Raw genomic sequence first — 20702 nt, 5'->3', positions numbered from 1 at the left:
GCCAGCCCCAGGGGCATAAGGACTGTGGGAGACAGCAGGAAGGGAAGGGGCCCACTGGGGCCAGGTAGAAATTGCCACTTAAAAAAGGCTGTCCAGGACAGGGTTCTCAGGAGAGGTGACACCTAAGTAAGGTCCTGAGGAGGAGAGGGCACAAGCCATGAAGGCACATGGGGAAGAGTGTTCTGACGAGAGCACAGTCAGTGCAAAGGCCCTGAGGCAGGAACATGGGGCCCAGCCCACAGGGCATGAGCAATAGCCAGGAGGCTGTTGAGGCTGGGGGGAGTGAGTTGGAGGCGGGATGGGGGATAAGTGCAGAGAGGGGACAGGGTCTTTTCTGCACCTCTGGGATGCTGGTCACCTCGGCAGGCCTCAGTCATCCTGAGAACATGGGCATGCAGAGCAGGTGTCTGTCAGGGGAAGCCCCTCTGGGGGACTTGCTGTGGTCCCTGGGGTGGCTGGTGAGGCCGCTCCCGTGTCCCCTCTCCAGTCTGTCCTACAGCAGCCAACACAGCAGGCCTTGCTGCTGGGTGGCCCAAGGGCCACCTCCATCCTCAGCTACCTGTCTGACAGTGACCTCCGGGGTCCCAGCCTAAGAAGCCAGAGTCAGGAGCTGCCTGAGATGGACTCCTTCAGCTCTGAGGACCCCCGAGACACGGAGACCAGCACGTCGGCGTCCACCTCAGATGTGGGCTTCCTGCCCTTGACCTTCGGCCCCCATGCCTCCATTGAAGAGGAGGCTCGGGAGGACCCCCTGCCCCCAGGTCTCCTGCCAGAGATGGTCCACCTCTCTGGAGGCCCGTTTGCAGAGCAGCCTGGCTGGAGGAACTTAGGAGTGGAGAGCCCCAGCCTGCCACAGGGCTCCCTGTTCCACAACGGCACAGCCTCGAGTAGCCAGAACGGCCACGAGGAAGGGGCAACCGGGGACAGAGAGGACGGGCCTGGCGTGGCACTCGAGGGGCCTCTGCAGGAGGTCCTGGACTTGCTGAGGCCCACGGACTCCACCCAGCCCCAGCTCCGGGAGCTGGAGTACCAGGTCCTCGGCTTCCGGGACCGGCTGAAGGTATGGCCACCCTGCCCCAGGCGGCGGCCCTGCTTTGCTGATGGCATGATGACTGGGAGTGGGGGGCTCTGGGGCCACGCAGCCTGGGCCGGCATCCTGGCTTCACCTCTGTGTGACCTGGGTGGGCTGTGTCTCTCTGGGCCGTGGTTTCCTCATTTGGCAAGCGGGGATAACAACAGCCCTCATGGGGCTCAGGAAGATTCTAAGAGTTCACAGTAGATAGGCTCATGCACATCCAGCCAGAAACTGGCCCCATCTCGCACCTTCTGACCTGGGTGGGCGGGGCTGTGGCTCGTGGCTACAAACCCAAACTTGGAGTGTTGTCAGGGTCGCAGCTGGCTCCATGGAAGGCCCCACGCAGTTCCCTGTTTGCCTCACCCACGCACCCCGCACTGAACCTTCTCCACAGGGCTCATACCCCGGGGCCGTTCTCAGTTCACAGGAGGGCTTAGGTGGCAGGTGGCTTTCAGAGATGCTGACCTAGGCAAATTATTACATTCTCCTCTCGTGTTTACACAAATTTGAATGTACATCAAAAAAATGTATACCACTAGTACCTACTAATACATCAATTAACTTAAGGGTGTCCTTCCCTGAACACCCTCTTTTATTTTTTATGTATTTATTTTTTGAGATGAAGTCTCGCTCTGTTGCCCAGGCTGGCAACAGAGTTGTAGCGGCGCGATCTCGGCTCACTGCAACCTCCTCCTCCCAGGTTCAAGCGTTTCTCCTGCCTCAGCGTCCCGAGTAGCTGGGATTACAGGTGCACACCACCACGCCTGGCTAATTTTTGTATTTTTAGTAGAGATGGGGTTTTGCCATGTTGGCCAGGCTGGTCTCAAACTCCTGACCTCAAGTGATCCGCCTGCCTCAGCCTCCCAAAGTGCCGGGATTACAGGCATGAGCCACTGCACCTGGCCTGGACACCCTCTTTTAAATGGCAACTCCCACCTGGCCCCGGCAGGCCCATCCCTTCCTGCTCTGTGTTCCCGCGGTCCTTATGCCCTCAGACTGGCTGTGCACTTCTCTGATTTTGCTGTTTTCTGTTTTCCCCTCTTTTGTGTAAGATACACTTTGGCACTGAAATAGTTAACAGCTCTCTTCAAACACATTTTATCGCCAACCACACCTCCAACAGGACAAATCAACACAGGGGAAAAAAAGTTTAATTTCTCATTTTACATCCATAACTTTAAAATATGTTCCGTTTACCACTACTATGGTTGTTAAAAAGGACCTGCCTGAAAATTTCCGGAAAAAAATTTAAGAAATAATGTCAACTTTTTGGTACTTCATGTTTTTCGTTTTTCTGGAGACAGGGTCTCACTCTGTTGCCCAGGCTGGAGTTCAGTGGTGCAATCTTGGCTCACTGCAACCTCTGCCTCCTGGGATCACACGATCCTCCCCCCTCAGCCTCCTGACTAGTTGAGGCTACAGGCACACATCACCATGCCTGGCTAATTTTGTTTATTTTTTACAGAGACGGGTTCTCACTTTGTTGCCCAGGCTGGTCTCAAACTCCTGGACTCATGCAATCCTCCTGCCTCAGCCTCCCGAAGTGTTGGGATTACAGGCGTGAGCCACCGTGCCTGTACCTTTTTTGTACTTTTTAATAGCCTTTTTTTGTAGACTAATTTGAGTCAGCATGCACATTTGTCACATACTTGTATTTTGAAAAATTACACCCAATTTACATAAAAATGTTAATGCCGCAATAATGTAATCATTTTAAACGTCTTTAAGGAACTTTTCTTTTTTTGGCAAACGAAGTCAGAACAATGCAAATTGATTACAGACCGTGGTTTTTAGTTTGACTTTCTGGAGAGAAATTACACACACACACATTTATGCAAATCTATGTGTATATGATGGTGGGCGCAGTGGCTCACATCTGTAATCCCAGCACTTTGGGAGGCCAAGGCAGGTGGATTGCTTGAGGCTAGGAGTTCAACAGCAGCCTGGCCAACATGGCAAAACCCCGTTTCTACTAAAAAGACAAAAAAATTAGCTGAGCATGGTAGCGTGCACCTGTAGTCCCAGCTACTTGGGAGGCTGAGGCAGGAGAATCACTTGAACCCGGGAGGCGGAGGTTACAGTGAGCCAAGATCGCACAAATGCACTCCAGCCTGGGCAACAGAGCAAGACTCTCTCTCTCAAAAGAAAAAAAAAATTGTGTGTGTGAGTGCATACATACACACATACATATACACGATTTATCCTCATTATTTGTGGATTCTGTATTTTGGAATTTACCTACTTGCTAAAATTTATTTCTAACCCCCAAATCAATACTTGAGGCGATTCCAAAGTGGGTTTTGGGGCCGGGCAGAGTGATAGAAAATCTGAGCTGCTCAAAGCGCACATTCCCAGCTGAGGTCAAGCGAGGCAATGCTTTGCCTTCCTGTTTCAATGCCAAATGGTAAATAAGTGTCCTCATGGTCTATTTAATGCCATGTTTTTCAAGTTTTTGTGCTTTTTGTTGACAGTTTCACTGTTTAAATGCCTCCCAAGCCCAGAGCTTCAGTGCCGGCTGGTGTTCCTCAGTCCAGGAAGCCTGTGAAATACCTTACAGAGAAAATGTGTGTTAGATGAGCTTCCTTCAGGCATGAGTTGTAGCGATGCTGGCTGTTGAGTTCAATGTTAATGAATCAAAAATAGCTTTTTTTTTTCTTTTTTTTGGAGACGGAGTCTCACTCTGTTGTCCAGGCTGGAGTGCAGTGGCACGATCTCAGCCTACTGCAACCTCCACCTCCTGGGTTCAAGTGATTCTCTTGCCTCAGCCTCCCTAGTACCTGGGGTTACAGGCACGTACCATCATGCCTGGCTAATTTTTGTATTTTTAGTAGAGACAGGGTTTCACTATGTTGGCTAGGCTGGCCTTGAACTCCTGACATCAGGTGATCCACCTGCCTCGGCCTCCCAGAGTGCTGGGATTACAGGTGTGAGCCACCACACCCAGCCAACAATAGCTATTAAATAAGGTGTCTTTAAACCAAAAGACACATACAAGGTTCTGCATTGCTGAGTTGATAAAACTGCTGTGACCAGAGGTTCACAGGAACCTAACCCAGTAACTCCCTTAGGAGCAATGGTTCAGCTTTTGCTGATTCAGTTTTTTTTGCTGTGATTTTATAGAACATAACCCCCTCCTTTTTTTTTTTCTGAGATGGAGTCTTGCTCTGTCGCTCAGGCTGGAGTGCAGTGGCGCAATCTTGGCTCACTGCAACCTCCGCCTTCCCGGTTCAAACAATTCTCCTGCCTCAGCCTCCTGAATAGCTGAGACTACAGGTCTGTGCCACCACACCCGGCTAATTTTTGTATTTTTAGTAGAGATGCAGTTTCATCATGTTGGCCAGGCTGGTCTTGAACTCCTGACCTCAAGTGATCTGCCCGCCTTGGCCTCTAGAACATAACTACCTTGACTATTGAGAATCAGCAGTCTACATGCATGTGTGTATTGATACACACTTACATACACACGTATGCCTATATTTTTGTATTGGAAAATGTGATCTCTGCAACTAGCCTTGTTATTCCCTTCGTCCTCAAGATTTTCTCTTTGGCTCCGCGGTTAGGATCCTGGTTTGGTTTTATGGCTTCTGCTTGGGCTGTGCCTTGGCTGCAGTTTGTGTTGGACACAAGGCCTGGGTGGGGTGTGCTGGGAACGGGGGCAGGAACCAGCCCCAGAGCCAGCCACGAGTTGGGGACAAAACAGAAATCTCCAGGGAGGGAGCTGGCACTGGAGGCTCTGGTGACTTGACCAGTGGCGGGTTGGTGGCCCCAACACTCTCCCTTAATCTGTTGGGGAGAGAAACCCAACAGGGAGGAGGAACCTGGAGCCCACAGGCCTCTGAGCCTCGTGAAGAAGCGTTTGCCTGACCTACACCATGTATTTAAAATACTTTGAAATTTGTTGTTGGTATTTCAAAGCTGGGCAGTTTCCCATAAATATCCATGTTTTAGGGTTTTCTTAGAACTGGGCGATCTATGAGCGTGGCCCCCTCTTAGGGGAGGCACCTGCGCTCCTGCCTCCCCGGTCCCCGCTGGGGCAGCTCACTCACTCCTGCCATTGGCCTTGTCCCCGTGGGTGTTTGAGATACAGGGGAGGGTTTTCAGATCTGTCCCCCTCAAGATTCTGCTCCTACCTTGTCACAGGCCATTCAGGAGGGACTTTGGGGGGTGACACACCCAGTGCCACGCCTTGGGCCAGCGGCTGGGCTTGTGCTGGGGGACGGTGTGTGGGATTGGGGCTTGGGACCGGGACATTGCCCAGGTCTGCCGTGAGGCCCCTGGCCAGTGTCCCGGTCAGGTGGGTGGGGCCCGGTGTTGCCCTCAGGTCTGGCCACTTCGTCCACAGCCCTGCAGAGCACGGCAGGAGCACACCTCGGCCGAGAGCCTGATGGAGTGCATCCTGGAGAGCTTCGCCTTCCTCAATGCCGACTTCGCCCCGGATGAGCTGTCCCTATTTGGGGGCTCCCAGGGTCTCCGGTGAGTGCACCTCCTTCCAGCAGTGACCCAGTGGCCAGCACTCCCACCGGGTGACCCGAGCTCCACGTTTCTTGCCAGCCTCCCGGTCTGTTTCTCCCACTGTCCTTGGCTCAGCTCTTGTCACTCTATCGTGCACCCTTCCCCATGCCATCCCCGCACATCCCCCACTTGGCTCAGAGCCGGTCCTCAGAGACCACGAAGGTGGGTGAGATCACCCCAGCCTGCCCCTGAGCCTTCTGCTCCAAGGAACCAGCTTTTAGTATTATTTTTTAAACCTTAAAAAATAATCACCAAGTATATAGTAGAAGTTCTTTGAGGCCAGGCACAGTGGCTCACGCCTGTAATCCCAACACTTTGGGAGGCCGAGGCAGGCGGATTACCTGAGGTCAGGAGTTCAAGACCAGCCTGGTCAACATGATGAAACCCCGTCTCTACTAAAAATACAAACATTAGCTGGGCATGGTGGCAAGAGCCTGTAATCTCAGCTACTCAGGAGGCTGAGGCAGGAGAATCACTCGGACCCGGGAGGCGGAGGTTGCAGTGAGCCAAGATGGCACCACTAATTTCAGCCTGGGCGAAAGTAAGACTCTGTCTCAAAAAAAGAAAAAGAAAAAGAAAAAAAAAGCTCTTAGCCCCTAACCACGGTGCAGCAGTATCCAGTGCTGTTCCCTCTGTCCCACCACAGGGCCCACACCTCTCATGACAGCTTCCCTCGAGGCTACGCAGCCTCACCTGCCCCAGCCCCCGAGGGCTTCTGCATCCGCATCTCACCACATGGAAGAGCAGAGGCTCAATTCCTTCTCCTCGCCTCTCACAATCCCACGGACGAGTGTGGTGTTTCGTGCCACACTTGCTTCCACCCTTCCTGAGTGGCTGAGTGGGTCGGGCAGCAGGTCTAGCCTCTACCACGGAGTGGACTTGGTGTGAGGCGCTCTTGCCCACCGTATTTCATGCACCCCTCACGGCCCTGAGTGTGGGGCTCCTGCCTCCCTTGATAGATGAATCACCTGAGCCTTGGGGAGGCAGACTTGTCCAGTGTCACAGAGCTGGGATGAGTTGGGATTCTCTTCTACCTCCACGAGACATCCTAGAAGACGACTGCCCACCCTGCCTTCCCCAGGCCCTTGGCCACACCTCCCAGCTCTGTTTCGAGTTGCTGCCACCCTTTGTTCCTTTCCCCTTCCTCTTCAGTTGAACTTCCTGGGACCTGGAGTGGGCCTCCTGACCTGGGGCTCGCTGGGAAGGGAGGGTTCCCCCACCCTCAGAGGGAGCTGAACTGCTAACTGGAATGGTCACCCAGTTCTCAATTCAACTCAGAAAGGACCGGCCCCTGCCCCCACTGTCATCACTGAAAGTGTCATCCAGGGAACTCACAGCCGGTGCCCCAGAGCTGGACGTGCTGCTGACGGTACACCTCCAAGTCTGCAAAGCTCTGCTGCAGGTGGCTGGGCTAGGGGACTTGTCAGGGAGGGGCAGACAGGGGTTTGGAGTCCTCTTTGCAAAGGCTCATCTTGAAGGTGGTGGGAAGCATGAAGGGGTGACAGACCTGCATCCTGGAAGCCCGTGAGACTGAAGCTATTCCCCAGTGGAAGAGAGGCAGACCAGGGTTTGGGTGAATACTTGTGTGGCTCTTACGCAGGCCAAGCCCTAAACCAAAGGCTTTGGTGGTGACTCTCATCTATAGGTGCCAGAACCCTAATGCAAACTGGCTCAGCCAACAGGAAAATTTATCGGCTCATGGTATTGAAAGCCTCAGAGGTAGGCTTCAGGCCCGGCTGGATGCACGGGTTCAAATGCTATCAGGACTAGGTCTCTCTCAGTTCTGCTTTGCAATGTGGGTTGGCTTCACTTTCAGGCAGGTTGGTCCTCCTTCTGGCGGCAAAGGTGGTCCCTGGTAGCCCAGCCTGCATCCCATTAGCTCAGCCACCTTGGTGAAAGGGGAATCCCCAGATGACAGTCAGGGAGCTGCCCCCGGGACAGAAGAGATGGGCACAAGCAGGTGGGAGCCACAGCCGTAATGGCTGACCTCGGTGGGCATGTTCCATGCTAATCTGGAGCATCTGGGCTGCTTCCCAGAAACTGGCCTCCCCTAATTTATCAAGGCTGGTCCAGGAATGCCTCCTGGAAGAAGTGGCACAGCAAAAGCACGTTCTGGAGACGCTTTCTGTCCTTGACTTTGAGAAAGTCGGCAAGGCAACATCCATTGAAGAGAGTAAGTAGCTTCCTGCCACCCAGGGGCTGCCTATGTGAGCGGCACGGGGACGGGATCAAAGCTCGGGGAGCCTCTTCTGCCTTCCTAATAGAGTTAATCGGGGCCCAGAGTGGAGGCTGTGGCTGGGCTGGGCTCAGAGATACACACTCTTTGCGGGGAGGTAAGGGAGACAAGTCTTGGAGTTGCAGCACACTCTTCAGTCAGCTGTGTGACTCTAGGCAAATGATTCACCTCTCTGAGCCTCTGCTTCCCTATCTGTATAGGAGGAGGGCACTGCATGGGGTTCAGTGAGGTAACCCCAGGCCACATTCAAGGTGCAGAATGTGCCCTCAAACAGCAGCTGTGATCCCAGCTGTGCCTCTGCCCTGTGGGACCTCCCCTCAGAAGGCCAGGCTCCTTGTCTGTAAGGAGAGGCTGGTGACAGCAGCCCCTCCCATGTTGTTGTGGGGACTGCAGGTGGTGGCCCTGGTAAGATGCTTAGAGCCAAAGTTGCTCACGTGTCACATGGGAATGCAGGGAAGGGACCTCGCATCAAGCCACACCGTCCCCTCCTCCCTACCCCCTCAGGTCCTAGTGGAGGGAAACCTTTCGGGTCCTTGTCATGTGCTCTCCCCGAGTCACCATTCAGGTTTCTGAACTGGGGCTTTCAGTCATCCCACAGGCCTCGCGGACGAAGGGGTGCCTGAAGCTGTGGAGAGGGTGCACAGGGCCTGGTAGGGTCCTGTCCTGCCCTGCCACGACGCTGCTGAACCAGCTCAAGAAAACCTTCCTGCACAGAGTCAGAGGGAAGTACCCAGGACAGCTGGAAATAGGTGGGTTCCCTTCTGTCCTGTCGTCCCCTCCCACAGAAAGGCTGTATTGAGTCTCCAGGGCCTTCAGGGTGGCCACAGCTGGCCTCATTTCAGCCCTGTCTTCACCTCTGTGTCTTCATGCCATCGGACGGAGGAGGTTTCTCAGCTTCAGTGTGAGTCACCGTCCTTTCACTGGGCGAGAAGGGGCCTCCACCTGGGGCCTTCTGAGTAGTCTGTGGAGCCCTGAATTTGCGTGCAAATTTGGTGGGCCGGTGCATTTTTTTTTTTTTTTTGAGATGGAGTCTCACTCTGTCGCCCAGGCTGTAGTGCAGTGGCACAATCATGGCTCACTGCAACCTCTACCTCCCGGGTTCAAGCAATTCTTCTGCCTCAGCCTCCCGAGTAGCTGGGATTACAGGTGTGCACCACCACGCTTGGCTAATTTTCTTTTTTTGTATTTTTAGTAGAGACGGGGTTTCGCCATATTGGCCAGGCTGGTCTCGAACTCCTGACCTTGTGATTCGCCCGCCTCAGCCTCCCAAAGTGCTGGGATTACAGGCATGAGCCACTGCGCCCGGCCGCCAGTGCATTTTTCTGGGGACAGATTCCATGCCTCCCACCAGAGCCTGACGGGTAAAGAATGAACCTTATGGTAAGGGAGGCAGGCAGGGGCCCACAAGGGCATCTAGAAATGCTGGCTGGACTGCCTTCTTCCCCAGAATTTGCCTTTCTCTGTGGAGCAAGTGAAAGGTGACAGTCATGTTCCAAGCACCACCTGGACTGCTTGTTGACATGCATATTCCCAGGCCCTGCCTCCGGGATTTTGATCCAGGTGTGGTGTGGGGCCCAGGGCATGGGGATGAACCCAACACGGTCTGACTCAGGGTGAGGTGGAGTCACAGTCCTGACTCCAGCTGGGCACACTCCTCCCCTACGGCACACGGAATGCAGTGAGGGACACCTGCCCTCGTGCCATCAGAAACCCTTTTCTTTTTTTGAGATGGGGTTTCACTCATGTTGCCCAGGCTGGAATGCAGTGGCACAATCTTGGCTCACTACAACCTCCACCTCCCGGGTTCAAGCGATTCTCCTGCCTCAGCCTCCAGAGTTGCTGGGAAACAGGCAGGCACCACCACACCCAGCTAATTTTGTATTTTTAGTAGAGATGGGGTTTCACCATGTTGGTCAGGCTGGTCTCGAACTCCTGACCTCAGGTGATCTGCCCACCTCGGCCTCCCAAAGTGCTGGGGTTACAGGCGCGAGCCACTGTGCCCGGCCCAGAAAGCCTTTTAGCTGACCAGGCTACTCCCAGCTGAGAAGTGTGGAGGGTCGAGGTCTCAGTTTCTCCTGATGTACTCTCCCCTTTGGCCAGCGTGCCGCAGGCTCCTGGAGCAGGTGGTCAGCTGTGGTGGGCTGCTCCCCGGAGCTGGGCTCCCAGAAGAACAGATCATTACCTGGTTCCAGTTTCACGGCTACCTGCAGAGGCAGAGCGTCTCTGACCTGGAGAAGCACTTCACCCAGCTCACCAAGGAAGGTAAGACTGGGGTGGGTGGCTGTCATAGCAGAGGAATATCCACAGAGCCCTGTCACATGCAGTTTCTCAGGTTATAATTCAGAACCACTACATCCATCCCCGCCAACTGTTCTTTTGGGAACCCCGATTTAATGAGATTCTGTGTTCAGCCGATGGGGGCTGATATTAGCTCCAAGGGAAGTCAGCTTTAAAAAGCACGTTTAACAGAGGTCAGAGCTGGGTAGGAGGGTGATCTTGGCTGGCCAGAGTCCCTGGAAGTGTGGGCTGTGGTTTTATTAATTTTTGGAGCATATATGATCCCTTGTTAAAAGGCCTTCCTGGAGATTCCAGGAGCTCCCTGTGAAATTAGTCCAGGCTGGGCCTTGGTGATCATCCCGGTGGGTCTGGGATTTGTTCCTCTGTGGCTACTGGCAGCAGCCAAGCAAACTTGCAGCTGTCCTGCCAAACTCCCATTCAGGGGACCCGGGCCCACCTCTTTCCTGTCTTCTAGTGACACTCATCGAGGAGCTTCACTGTGCAGGACAGGCCAAGGCGGTCCGGAAGCTGCAGGGGAAGCGGCTGGGCCAGCTCCAGCCTCTGCCCCAGACCTTAAGAGCCTGGGCGCTGCTCCAGCTGGACGGCACTCCGAGGGTGTGCAGGGCGGCCAGTGCTCGCCTGGCTGGTGCAGTCAGGAACAGAAGCTTCCGGGAAAAGGTATGTTGTCCAGGGCAGGTGGCAGCCCCTGGCCACAGATGTGTGGGCATAGGTAAGCAGGTGTTCTCACGGAAAAGTACAAAGAAGTGAGTGCCAGGGGCTGCAGTAGCTGTGAGCTATTTTGATGGAGGGACCTGGGCTACGATCTAACACACATGAATGCACCTTGCTGCTTCCAAAGCAACACATCTGTTAGGCCTCTGAGATGTCACTTGCACGCTGAATGTTTTTCTTAGTGCGTTTTTTGTCTGTTTGTTTGTTTAGACAGAGTTCTGCTCTGTTGCCCAGGCTGGAGTCCAGTGGCACGATCTTGCAACCTCCACCTCCTGGGTTCAAGCAATTCTCCTGCCTCAGCCTCCTGAGTAGCTGGGATTACAGGCACCCACCACCATACCCAGCTAATTTTTGTAATTTTAGTAGATACAGGGTTTCACCATGTTGGCCAGGCTGGTCTCAAACTCCTGACCCTGTGATCCGCCTGCCTTGGCTTCCCAAAGTGCTGGGATTATAGGCGAGAGCCACTGCGCCCAGCCTTTCTTAGTGTTTTGATAGTCATCCTTATTTACTTTCAATTAATATTCATGGCTACCTGGTAATGGGTCATTGTGTTCAGTCCATTTGAAAACTGAGAGAATGGACCTCTCTGCTTTTTCACTCTTGGCCTGTGACTACTGTACGTTTAAGGCGCCACACCCTGAGGGGTTCAGGAAGGGTGACATCAAGGGCATAGTCTACACTGATGGTCTCAGCTCCAGACTAGAGAGGAAATCTCCAGTTCCATTGCCAATAGCCCTTCTTGGAGCCCATCCGCCTACTTTGTGGTTGTTTTTAACTCTTTATTTGGAGACTTTTTAACTTGCAAAAGTAGACAGAGCAATATAATGAATCCACCTGCACCCATAACCCAAGCCCAACCACCATCAACCCATGGCCAATCCTGTCCCTTTCCCCTCCACTCCCCTCTATCACTTTGAAGCAACCTGAGGCATCCTATTTGACCTTAAATAGGTAACTATATGTGTCAAAAGGTTAAGAATTCTTTCAAAAATCACAACTCTAACACCATTATCTTATCTAAAAAATTAACTATCAATTCCTTTATATCATATATCTTATGTTCAAATTTCCAAGCCTCAAGCATCCTGTTTTATTTTTTGTTAAAATAGTATCTACATAAGGACACACATTGTGATGGCTGATGGCTTCCAATTAATCTAAAGGTTTTTTCCCCATTTCTTTCTCTGCTTGCAATTAATTTGATCGATCCCAGGTTGACCTAGACTATCTAGACTTTGCTGCTTGCAGGAAGTTTAATGGTAGTTTAATGTATTTCTCTGTCTTCTGTAGTTCCTGAAAACCAGTAGTTGGCTTCAAGGATCCACTGAAGTCAGGTGTATTTTGTTTTTTGGGTATGGGGGTATATAAACAAGGCCTCCATGGGAAGCAGAGGCTGCAGGGAGCTGAGATTGTGCTGCTGCAGGGAGCCGAGATTGTGCTACTGCACCCCAGGCTGGGCAACGAAGTGAGACTCTGTCTCAAAAAAAAAAAAAAAAAAGGGACTTCATCTTCATGAGACAGACTTTAGAGAGTAGGAAACACTGAGGTGGGGGCCAACCCAGTGACAGATTGCTTGGCCTCAGATGAGGGTGCTGAGGAAGGAGTAGGCTGCCATGACCTGGGACCCTGGGGTTAGAGGCAGTGGGCAGTGTGACATTTCCACACCGATGTGGCCTCACAGCCTTCACCAGAGCCCTGTGTAGGAGGAGCGGGAGGACCCAATCCTACTCCCAGTCTGTCTTCCCAAAGCAGCAGACACTTTGGAGAGCCACCTGCAGATGGAAAGGCGGCCATTCTCTTTTGGCTCTGGGCCCAGGTCCCTGGAGCCAACTCTACACCTGGACCCCTCCATCGCCCCACCCGTGCAGTTGAAGGTGCAGCCACTCGACTGAGTGAGGGCAAACCCACTCCTGGGTTTCCCTTTGCAGCCGCAGACGCTGGACTCCACTGCGGGCCAGGCATAACCCTGTGTGCTTTCTGACAAACCCTACAATAACACATGAAGCAAGTGCCAGCTTTGTTTTCAGCTGAGTCAAGTTAGGCCCAAAGACATGAACTGATGTGGCCATGGTCGTGAGACCGAAGAGGGCAGGGTCACCGCTGGGATTGGACAAGAGGGCTGAGGGGAATAGGCAGGTTTCCCTCTGGCCCGAGGCAGCAGCCTTGCCCGTTTTCAGCTGAAGAGGGCAACGCACATGGGATGATCAGTTCTTCTGTTGTTCTGAGCTGGGCATCTGATTTCTCTGATTCAGCATTTTATAGACAGCAGTTTCAGAATGCACTTCCGGAATATTATTAGACAAAAATAGCTTTCTTCATTGTATTAGCCCTGGGATCTGTTTTTAGGGATAAATTAAACACCACAGTATAGATCTTCTGACTGTGTACACATGGCCCAAAGATGGACCGATCGTGTCCTGAACGTTGTTTAGAGAAAGATGGGCACAGCGTGCCTTACTGTCGGCACCTGGTGGCTGATGGACCCGGAACCATGGACTCCACTTCTGCTTACCCCTCCATTCACAGCCTCCTTACTCTCCCCAGGCTTTGCTGTTCTACACCAACGCCCTGGCAGAGAATGACGCAAGGCTCCAGCAGGCCGCATGCCTAGCGCTCAAACACCTCAAGGTGAGCCTGACGTTTCTCCATTAGTGGCTGATAGATAAGCCTGCCTGTGGTTAGGGTTAAGGTTAGTTAACTTCAAAAAGATTCCACTGGGGCTGGGCGTGATGGCTCACACCTGTAATCTCAGCACTTTGGGAGGCCAAGGCAGGCAGATCACCTGAGGTCAGGAGTTTGAAACCAGCCTGGCCAACATGGCGAAACTCCATCTCTACTAATAATACACACACACAAAATTAGCTAGGCGTGGTGGCACATGCCTGTAGTCCCAGCTACTCGGGACTTGAACCTGGGAGGTGGAGGTTGCAGTGAGCCGAGATCGTGCCACTGCACTGCAGCCTGGGTGACAGAGCAAGACTCCATCTCAAAAAAAAAAAAAAAAAAAGTTATAAAATACAGAGATAGAAAAGAAAGTTATCCATCATCCTAGAATGTAGCAGAAACAATGGTTGACATTTTGGTATGCTTCTTTTAAAAGTTTGTGGGTGTGTGTGAGCATTTAAAATTGTTGATCCAAACATAGTTTAAAAACAGTCAACAAAATAAGAACATTTTGTGTTAGACTGGCAGCACTTTAGAATTCTTTTTTTTTTTTTTTTTTTTTTTTTTTTTTTGAGACGGAGTCTTGTCTGTCACCCAGGCTGGAGTGCAGTGGCGCGATCTCGGCTCACTGCAAGCTCTGCCTTCTGGGTTCACACCATTCTCCTGCCTCAGCCTCCCCAGCAGCTGGGACTACAGGCGCCCACCACCACGCCCGGCTAATTTTTTTGTATTTTTAGTAGAGACGGGGTTTTACCTGTGTTAGCCAGGATGGTCTCGATCTCCTGACCTCGTGATCTGCCCGCCTCGGCCTCCCAAAGTGCTGGGATTACAGGCATGAGCCACCGCGCCCGGCCTAGAATTCTTTATTTGTGGTGTTTTTTTGTCCTTTTTTTTTTTTTCACTTGAGAATTCTTTATGAAGGGGTTATCAAGTGTATACCGTAATTTAACCTACTCAGCTGCTTTCATAGGAAAGTTTACTTTATCCAATTTTTATCATAAATCATGTCATTATGATCATGTTTGTGCATAAAGCTTTAAAAAAACATGGAGTTCTGAATTATTTCCTTAGGCTAGACCCAATTCTAGGACCGGAGAATATGAGCATTTTTGAGACTCTTGATACAACCCACACATAGATCCCATGGATGTGAGGGGATGCCCGCTTTCCCTCAACCTCACCTGCATTTGGAATTGCACAGTTGCTAGATGAAAGATAATTCAATACAGATTGAACTCCCATTCATTCTGGGATGGATCAGCAGGAAATTCTAAGAGGAGAAGCTGGTTAGGATCAGAAAACCAGCGAGGGCCAGGTGCCCAGTAGAGGGCACTGCAGCGCATGCCAGTCCTTGGCCTGCAGGAGCAGCCCGGGGGCATGTGCCTGAGTTGGGCGAAGTACTGGCACAGGCTGTCCTGGAGAGTAGGGCAAGGAGAGCGTGAGGGAGGCAGGAAGGTCCAGAAAGCAGCAGGTCTCCTTTTCAATTCTAGCCTTTCAGCAGGCATCCAGGATGACGAGTTCTGCTAACAGCCTGGCTCCCTAGCGGGTGTAAGGGCTGAAGAGGCGAGACGCTTCCAGAGTCCAGAGGTGCCTCTCATGAACCTGAGGCCACCTAAAAAACCTGGAAGCCTGGAGAAAAGGAAGGGGCTGAGGCCCCAGAGACCATGCTAGGACTGGCCCTGCAGGGCCACTAAGTGGACTCTACCTGCTGTTGAGAAGGCCCCCTAAAGGGTTCTTTTTCTCCTAATCTCGAACAGGGCATTGAAAGCATCGACCAGATTGCCAGCCTGTGCCAGTCTGACCTGGAGGCCGTGCGGGCGGCAGCCCGGGAAACCACACTGTCGTTCGGTAAAAAGTGGCACAAACTGCAGCGCAGCGGGGTTCCTGGGGCCCTTAGAATCTGCGAGAGGCCACACCCAGCTCTCCCAGCAGGCAGAACAGCTCTGGGGCACCCGGGATGGGCACCGTTAGCAGCCCTGGCACAGAGCCGACCTCCACCCTTTGTAGCATCCTGCCAAGGCAGGCCTCCTCCATGGCTGGGGTGGCAGGGAGTGTTCGCTGTCTTCTTAGACCTTTGGGATAGAAGCCAGAGGCAAGGCAGGGTTCCCATTCAGCGGAACATCCTAGAGGTAAAGACAAGGCCCCCAAGCCATGTGAGTCACCAGGTGGGGGCTCCCGCACATACTGCCTCCCCTGCCGCTTTGCAGAGACCACTGAGACCCACAGTCACTAAGCACTAGGGCCACCCTGGCCCAGGAGAGTTGGAAGTGCCAAGGCAGGATCCAGCCCGCTGACAGGTCCCTTTGCTATTTCAGGTGAAAAAGGACGGTTAGCTTTTGAGAAGATGGACAAGCTCTGCTCAGAACAAAGAGAAGTCTTTTGCCAGGAGGCAGATGTTGAAATCACAATATTTTAAAAAATCCTGGCTGATGAGCACAAATCTCACATCGTTTTTTTTGCTGCTGCCCAGCCTGGACATAGCCTGCACTCTGGGTAATGGTGCTGTGCACTCCTCCAGGAGTGTGAGCTGCCCAGAGCTCTACCTGAGACTCCGGCCACTGACCCAGCCCCAGGGCATGGGCTGGTCTTTTGTACAGAGGCAGAAAAAAGCAAGGCAAAGGTACAGCATTCCAGGGGCTGCACGGCCTCAACAGAGCGCTCAACTTCTGGCTGAGGGTCTGTGTGAACTTCCCCGAGATGCAGAGCTGAGCCAAACTAGGTGGCCACCTACAAAAGGGCCAAGGCCAGGCAAGTTGAGGCCCTAAATAAAAGGCTCCAAGACAAGTGTGTAGAACTCCAGGCCTCGCTGCTGGTCAGCTGCTCGGCACTTCTGCGTCAAGAGGCACTGGGATGCAGCAGGCTGGCAGGTGGCTGGCCCTGCTAATGCAAGACTGCTCAGGCCATTTCAGCAGCAGCCAGGTGTCACCTTGGTGAGCTGGGGAAGGTGGGAAGGCACAAAGCCAGGGTTTCTACAACCACACTCTCAGCCCGACTGACTTGCTGCCAGAGTGCTGGTGGAGCTCACAGACGGCGGCTGGTGGACTGTGAACCTCACTTTCCCTATGTTCAGCAGCACAAAGGGAAGAAGCCACCACATCAGCCCAGGAGCCCTGAGCAGCACGGGCAGTAGGGCCACTCACTTTGGCCATCCGCACCCAAATGCAATCAACCCAGCTTCGGAAGCTACCCTAGGGTCTCGTCAATAAACCGCTAAGAAGCCATCAACTGGCCTAAAGAAAGAGTTCACTGAAGAATGCAATTGCTTTAAAGAAAGAAAAATTAGTTTCCTATTTAAGTCTTAAAAAAAAGCAAACCATGTCCTGAGATGTCTGCGTTAATAGTGCAGAGAGAACCTAGGGTTTGAGGTTGCTATAGCAATGGCATTGGAGAACTTTAACTTGAACATTCTCATCGATACTTCCTGGACATATTTTGTGTTTTTAACTTAGTATTTATTTGCCTTGTTCATATGTTCAATTTTCTGAAATTTCAATTAAACTATTGGTGTTTCACTTTTTACCCAAAAGAGTAGACAGCAGTTGTTTCCCCAAATACCTGCCAGTGAGGAGGTCACTCCTGTGGTCTTGTGGTGCGCTGTGGGGACACTTGGAGGGTGGCCTCAGACAGCAGCTCCAGTAGACGCAGTCTCCAAGCTTCTCTGCATGCTCTCGAAGGCTCCAGGCGTGCTCTCCCCTATATGGGCACTCTGTGGCACGGCCTTTGCCCTTTTGTCCCATCTGATTTCTGGCAAACCCTCTCTTTTTAAGCATCAGCAGTACCAGCCTAGAGCAGGGGTCCTCAACCCCCAGGCCACAGACCGGTACTGGTCTGAGGCCTGTTAGGAACTGGACTGCATGGCAGGAGGTGAGCGGCGAGCGACTGAGCATGACCACCTGCGCTCCATCTCCTGTTAGATCAGCTGCAGCATCAGGTTCTCCTAGGAGCGTGAACCCTATTGTGAACTGCATGTGTGCAAGAGATCAGGTTGCAAGCTCCTTATGAGAATCTGATGCCTGATGATCTGAGGTGGAAGTTTCTATCCCAAAACCATCCCCACCACCCTCAGGCCTGTGAAAAAATTGTCTTCCATGGAACCGGTCCCTGGTGCCAGAAAAGGTTGGGGACCGCTGCCCTAGAGCATCCTCCCTCTTCTTGAAAGCTTAGATGCCCTTTTTTATACCTGAAATGGTGGAAGCCACACTGACTTCTGCAGCCCCAGGCCCCTGTGGGTCCACATGACCACAGCCTGTCCTCTTCCCAGTCTCATGAGCCTGGGCCTGCAGCCAGCTTTGAAACAGTCGAGGAACCTTCGAGGGTACTGGGGAACTCTTCGTACTATTTTGGCAACATTTTGCAAGTCCAAAATTACTTCAAAACAAAAAGTCAAAAAAATCACTTTGGGGGGAATTTACATTGTTTAATTTTGTACACAAATGAAAAACTATACTAATTTGTCTTATTTCTAAGTCAATTCTCTAGCAAATGGACTTTACGTATTGAGATGCGGTAACCATTGTTTCTTACAGGTAATTGGGTAAGGGATATGGTTTTGAGATTACAACTCAAAACACTGTTCTTCAAACAACACTGATAAGTTTGTTAAGTTATCTGAGGGCCCTACACAGGCAGAGCATCAATTTGGGAAGGAAATGGGCTGAGGCCTAAGGTGTTCAACAAGCTCACAGTCAAGGAAAGCGCTCCAGCCTGAGGGTGCTGGCAATGCAGGGATGCTGAGGTTAATTCTTAGAAGTGGAAAACTCTAACCCCAGCTGATTGACAACATCTGTTTCACATCAGCAGGGATAGAAAGAAACAGGAGTTACTCATCCTGGTTTAGCTCTATTAAGCAAAGAAAAAAATGGGAAGCACCCCAAATTCATGTTCTTTAGAAAAAAATTTTATTGTTGCAGCTAAAATGCAAACCCATCATGAATATGGCAAGTTGGAAAACTGTACAGTCTGACAGTTCTGTGAGGTCACAGAAGACCCTGAGACACGCCCCCCCGCCCACCCGGTCATGCAGCCACGTATCCACACACACCTGAAAAGGTATTATACCAAAACACCTTGCTTTTTTTGTTTGTTTTTATTTTTGTAAAAATGGTTTATTCCATGGCCATTGTAAAAAATAATGACCTGATGAGTAAATATTGGCTTAAGGCATATAGCAGAGCAGCTCGCTACCTCTCTAACATAATGTGTAACAAGGTGGAGAGCCAGCTGCTCTCCAAGGATAGGAGGTTAAACCAGTACGTCCATTTTGAAATGCTACTATATATACACACCCAAACTACTACATACATATACAGGACTTAAAAACAACAAGCCTAGCTCAGAATGCTTACAGCCTGGCACCTAAGCCTTATCCACACCTCACCATAGCTCTGCGGGGTGACACCTCGAATGTTCCCACCACAGAATTTCTCTGTACTGGCTTCTACCACGAGAAAGGCAAAATGTGAAAATGCTGGCAAGAGAGTAGCTCGGGAGCCACAGCTGCCGTGTTTTTCATGTTAAAAAGCCACTTAATGTGGAGGTCTTCAGTTCCCTTTGCAGGAAGAGTCGTGAGCACCATCAGGCCCCACAGGGTTTGAGGGTGGGGCAGACGCGCCTCTCTCGGCAAGGTGAACCGGGACGGAGACGGCGGCAGGCTGCCTAAAGGACCGTCACCCAGGCTGTTTCAAGAAGTGTGGTTTCCAGCAGTTGCCTCTCTTCCAAATCACGGTCTGCTCAAGAAGAGTGTTGACTTGGAATGGCGGAGGCTGATCCCAAAGGTGGGGGGCGGGGGGTGTCCCTGCTTGCCTAAATCATGTCCAGAGCGTGAGGTGTGAATATGGCTTCCCATACCCTTGGAATGTCTGAGTTACAGCAAGACCCTGCTGTACCAGGACAGGCTGGGCCTCACCAGGAAGTCACTAGAGTGTCATGCCAGGAATTAGGCAAATGCCTATTCCTGGAAAACTGCACCCTATTGCTGAGCGACAATGACTTCAGCAACAGGCTTAGGAACCACAGCCATGTAATGATCAGGTCATGCACAGGCAGGTTGGACTTGGACATGGGGCACATCAGTAAGCAGAGATCAAAGTTTCTCATTTCAAGCACATATTTTTCATCAGGACACAAGAAGACCTTACATGCATTCTAATACACACGGGGGAGCAGTGATTGAGAACTAGATCTAGCAGATAACAGGGAGGAGAATAAGCGGGACAAAGTAATCTCACATCATGTTTCTTATTAAATACCCACGTGTTCATTATATATTATAGCATTGTTCTATCTTCTCACGTTACCCACAATATCACTAAATAACAACTGCTTACAACCGTCCTCCTTCCCAGTACTGGTCTGACGCAGCAGGCCCATGGCAAAGTCTTCCATTCCCAGTACTACCTGAGGATTTATTATTGTACTTTTTGATAAAGCCCTTGATGCAAGGCTGACATCAAAAAATTTTAATACATTATTGGTTCAAGAAAATGCTAGTGCACTATGGATGCCTTTGGGGAAAAATTTGTTTAAATAAATATGGAGTGGAGAGTTGCTCCCTGCAGATTCAAGGGGGGGCTGTTGGCGTGCCGCCTGCCTGGGATGCTCCAGGAGGGAGCCCTGGGTGGGGCGAGCCCCGAGACGGGTGCAGGCCCCTTCCCTCTGCGCCGCCAGCATGGTACTCTCTTTCACTCTCCTCAAAAAATGGCTTGTGGATTTGGTACTCAAAGTGGAAGGGGCAAAAAGTAAAAGGATGAGGGGTGAGACACACATCCGGGGAAGATGGGTTTTAGTGCAGAACCAACGTCCGTCCGGGGCCCGGCTCTCTACGCGGTCCGGCGGCCCTTACCTACCGCGGCATGCCTGCTAGTCGGGCGTGGGCTCTGCGGGCAGAGGCGGACAGTGGGTGGAGGTGGAGTGGAGGAGGGTCAGGCTATGTGTTGCTGTTGAACAGGAACTGGAATGAAACCAAACAGTTCAGATGAGCCCAGACCCGCACCCGCAGAGCTGTCGCCTCATGCATGACCCCGGCCACACCCCCCGGCAACTTCAACCTCCGAGGGAGCAAAGGGGGTTTTGGTTTTATTTTTTACAGTAGCCCCCTCTCCCCAAAAATCATCCCCAAGGAAAAAATTGTTTGCATTTTGCAAAACCATCTGATGTACTCAGATGGCCACCTGGAAAGAGGTAAAATATTTAAAACGACGAAAA

General features: G+C 51.8%; 2 protein-coding genes across 3 annotated transcripts in view; one reads left to right on the top strand and one right to left on the bottom strand.

The window, feature by feature from the left end:
- RIPOR3 (RIPOR family member 3) overlaps positions 1-17025 on the top strand; it is a 105505-nt gene extending 88480 nt beyond the window's left edge. Inside the window, exons 13-22 of the mRNA XM_031004981.3 lie at positions 488-1060; positions 5418-5548; positions 6866-6989; positions 7625-7760; positions 8411-8572; positions 9924-10085; positions 10576-10778; positions 13380-13463; positions 15257-15347; positions 15815-17025. Coding sequence (XP_030860841.1) covers positions 488-1060; positions 5418-5548; positions 6866-6989; positions 7625-7760; positions 8411-8572; positions 9924-10085; positions 10576-10778; positions 13380-13463; positions 15257-15347; positions 15815-15915 — 1767 coding nt within the window. The 3' untranslated portion in view covers positions 15916-17025. The remainder of the gene's footprint in view (positions 1-487; positions 1061-5417; positions 5549-6865; positions 6990-7624; positions 7761-8410; positions 8573-9923; positions 10086-10575; positions 10779-13379; positions 13464-15256; positions 15348-15814) is intronic.
- Positions 17026-18374: 1349 nt separating this feature from the next.
- The window catches only part of PTPN1 (protein tyrosine phosphatase non-receptor type 1), a 74832-nt gene continuing 72504 nt past the window's right edge, over positions 18375-20702 (bottom strand). For both annotated transcript variants that reach the window (XM_055373210.2, XM_031004909.3), the window contains exon 10: positions 18375-20448. In XM_055373210.2, coding sequence (XP_055229185.1) covers positions 20425-20448 — 24 coding nt within the window. In that variant the 3' untranslated portion in view covers positions 18375-20424. The remainder of the gene's footprint in view (positions 20449-20702) is intronic.

The sequence above is a fragment of the Gorilla gorilla genome, chromosome 21 (genome assembly GCF_029281585.2).
Source record: "Gorilla gorilla gorilla isolate KB3781 chromosome 21, NHGRI_mGorGor1-v2.1_pri, whole genome shotgun sequence".
In the NCBI taxonomy this organism is placed as follows: domain Eukaryota; kingdom Metazoa; phylum Chordata; class Mammalia; order Primates; family Hominidae; genus Gorilla; species Gorilla gorilla.
The sequence above is the reverse complement of the archived record's forward strand: the minus strand, read 5'-3'. Positions and strand labels throughout refer to the sequence as shown.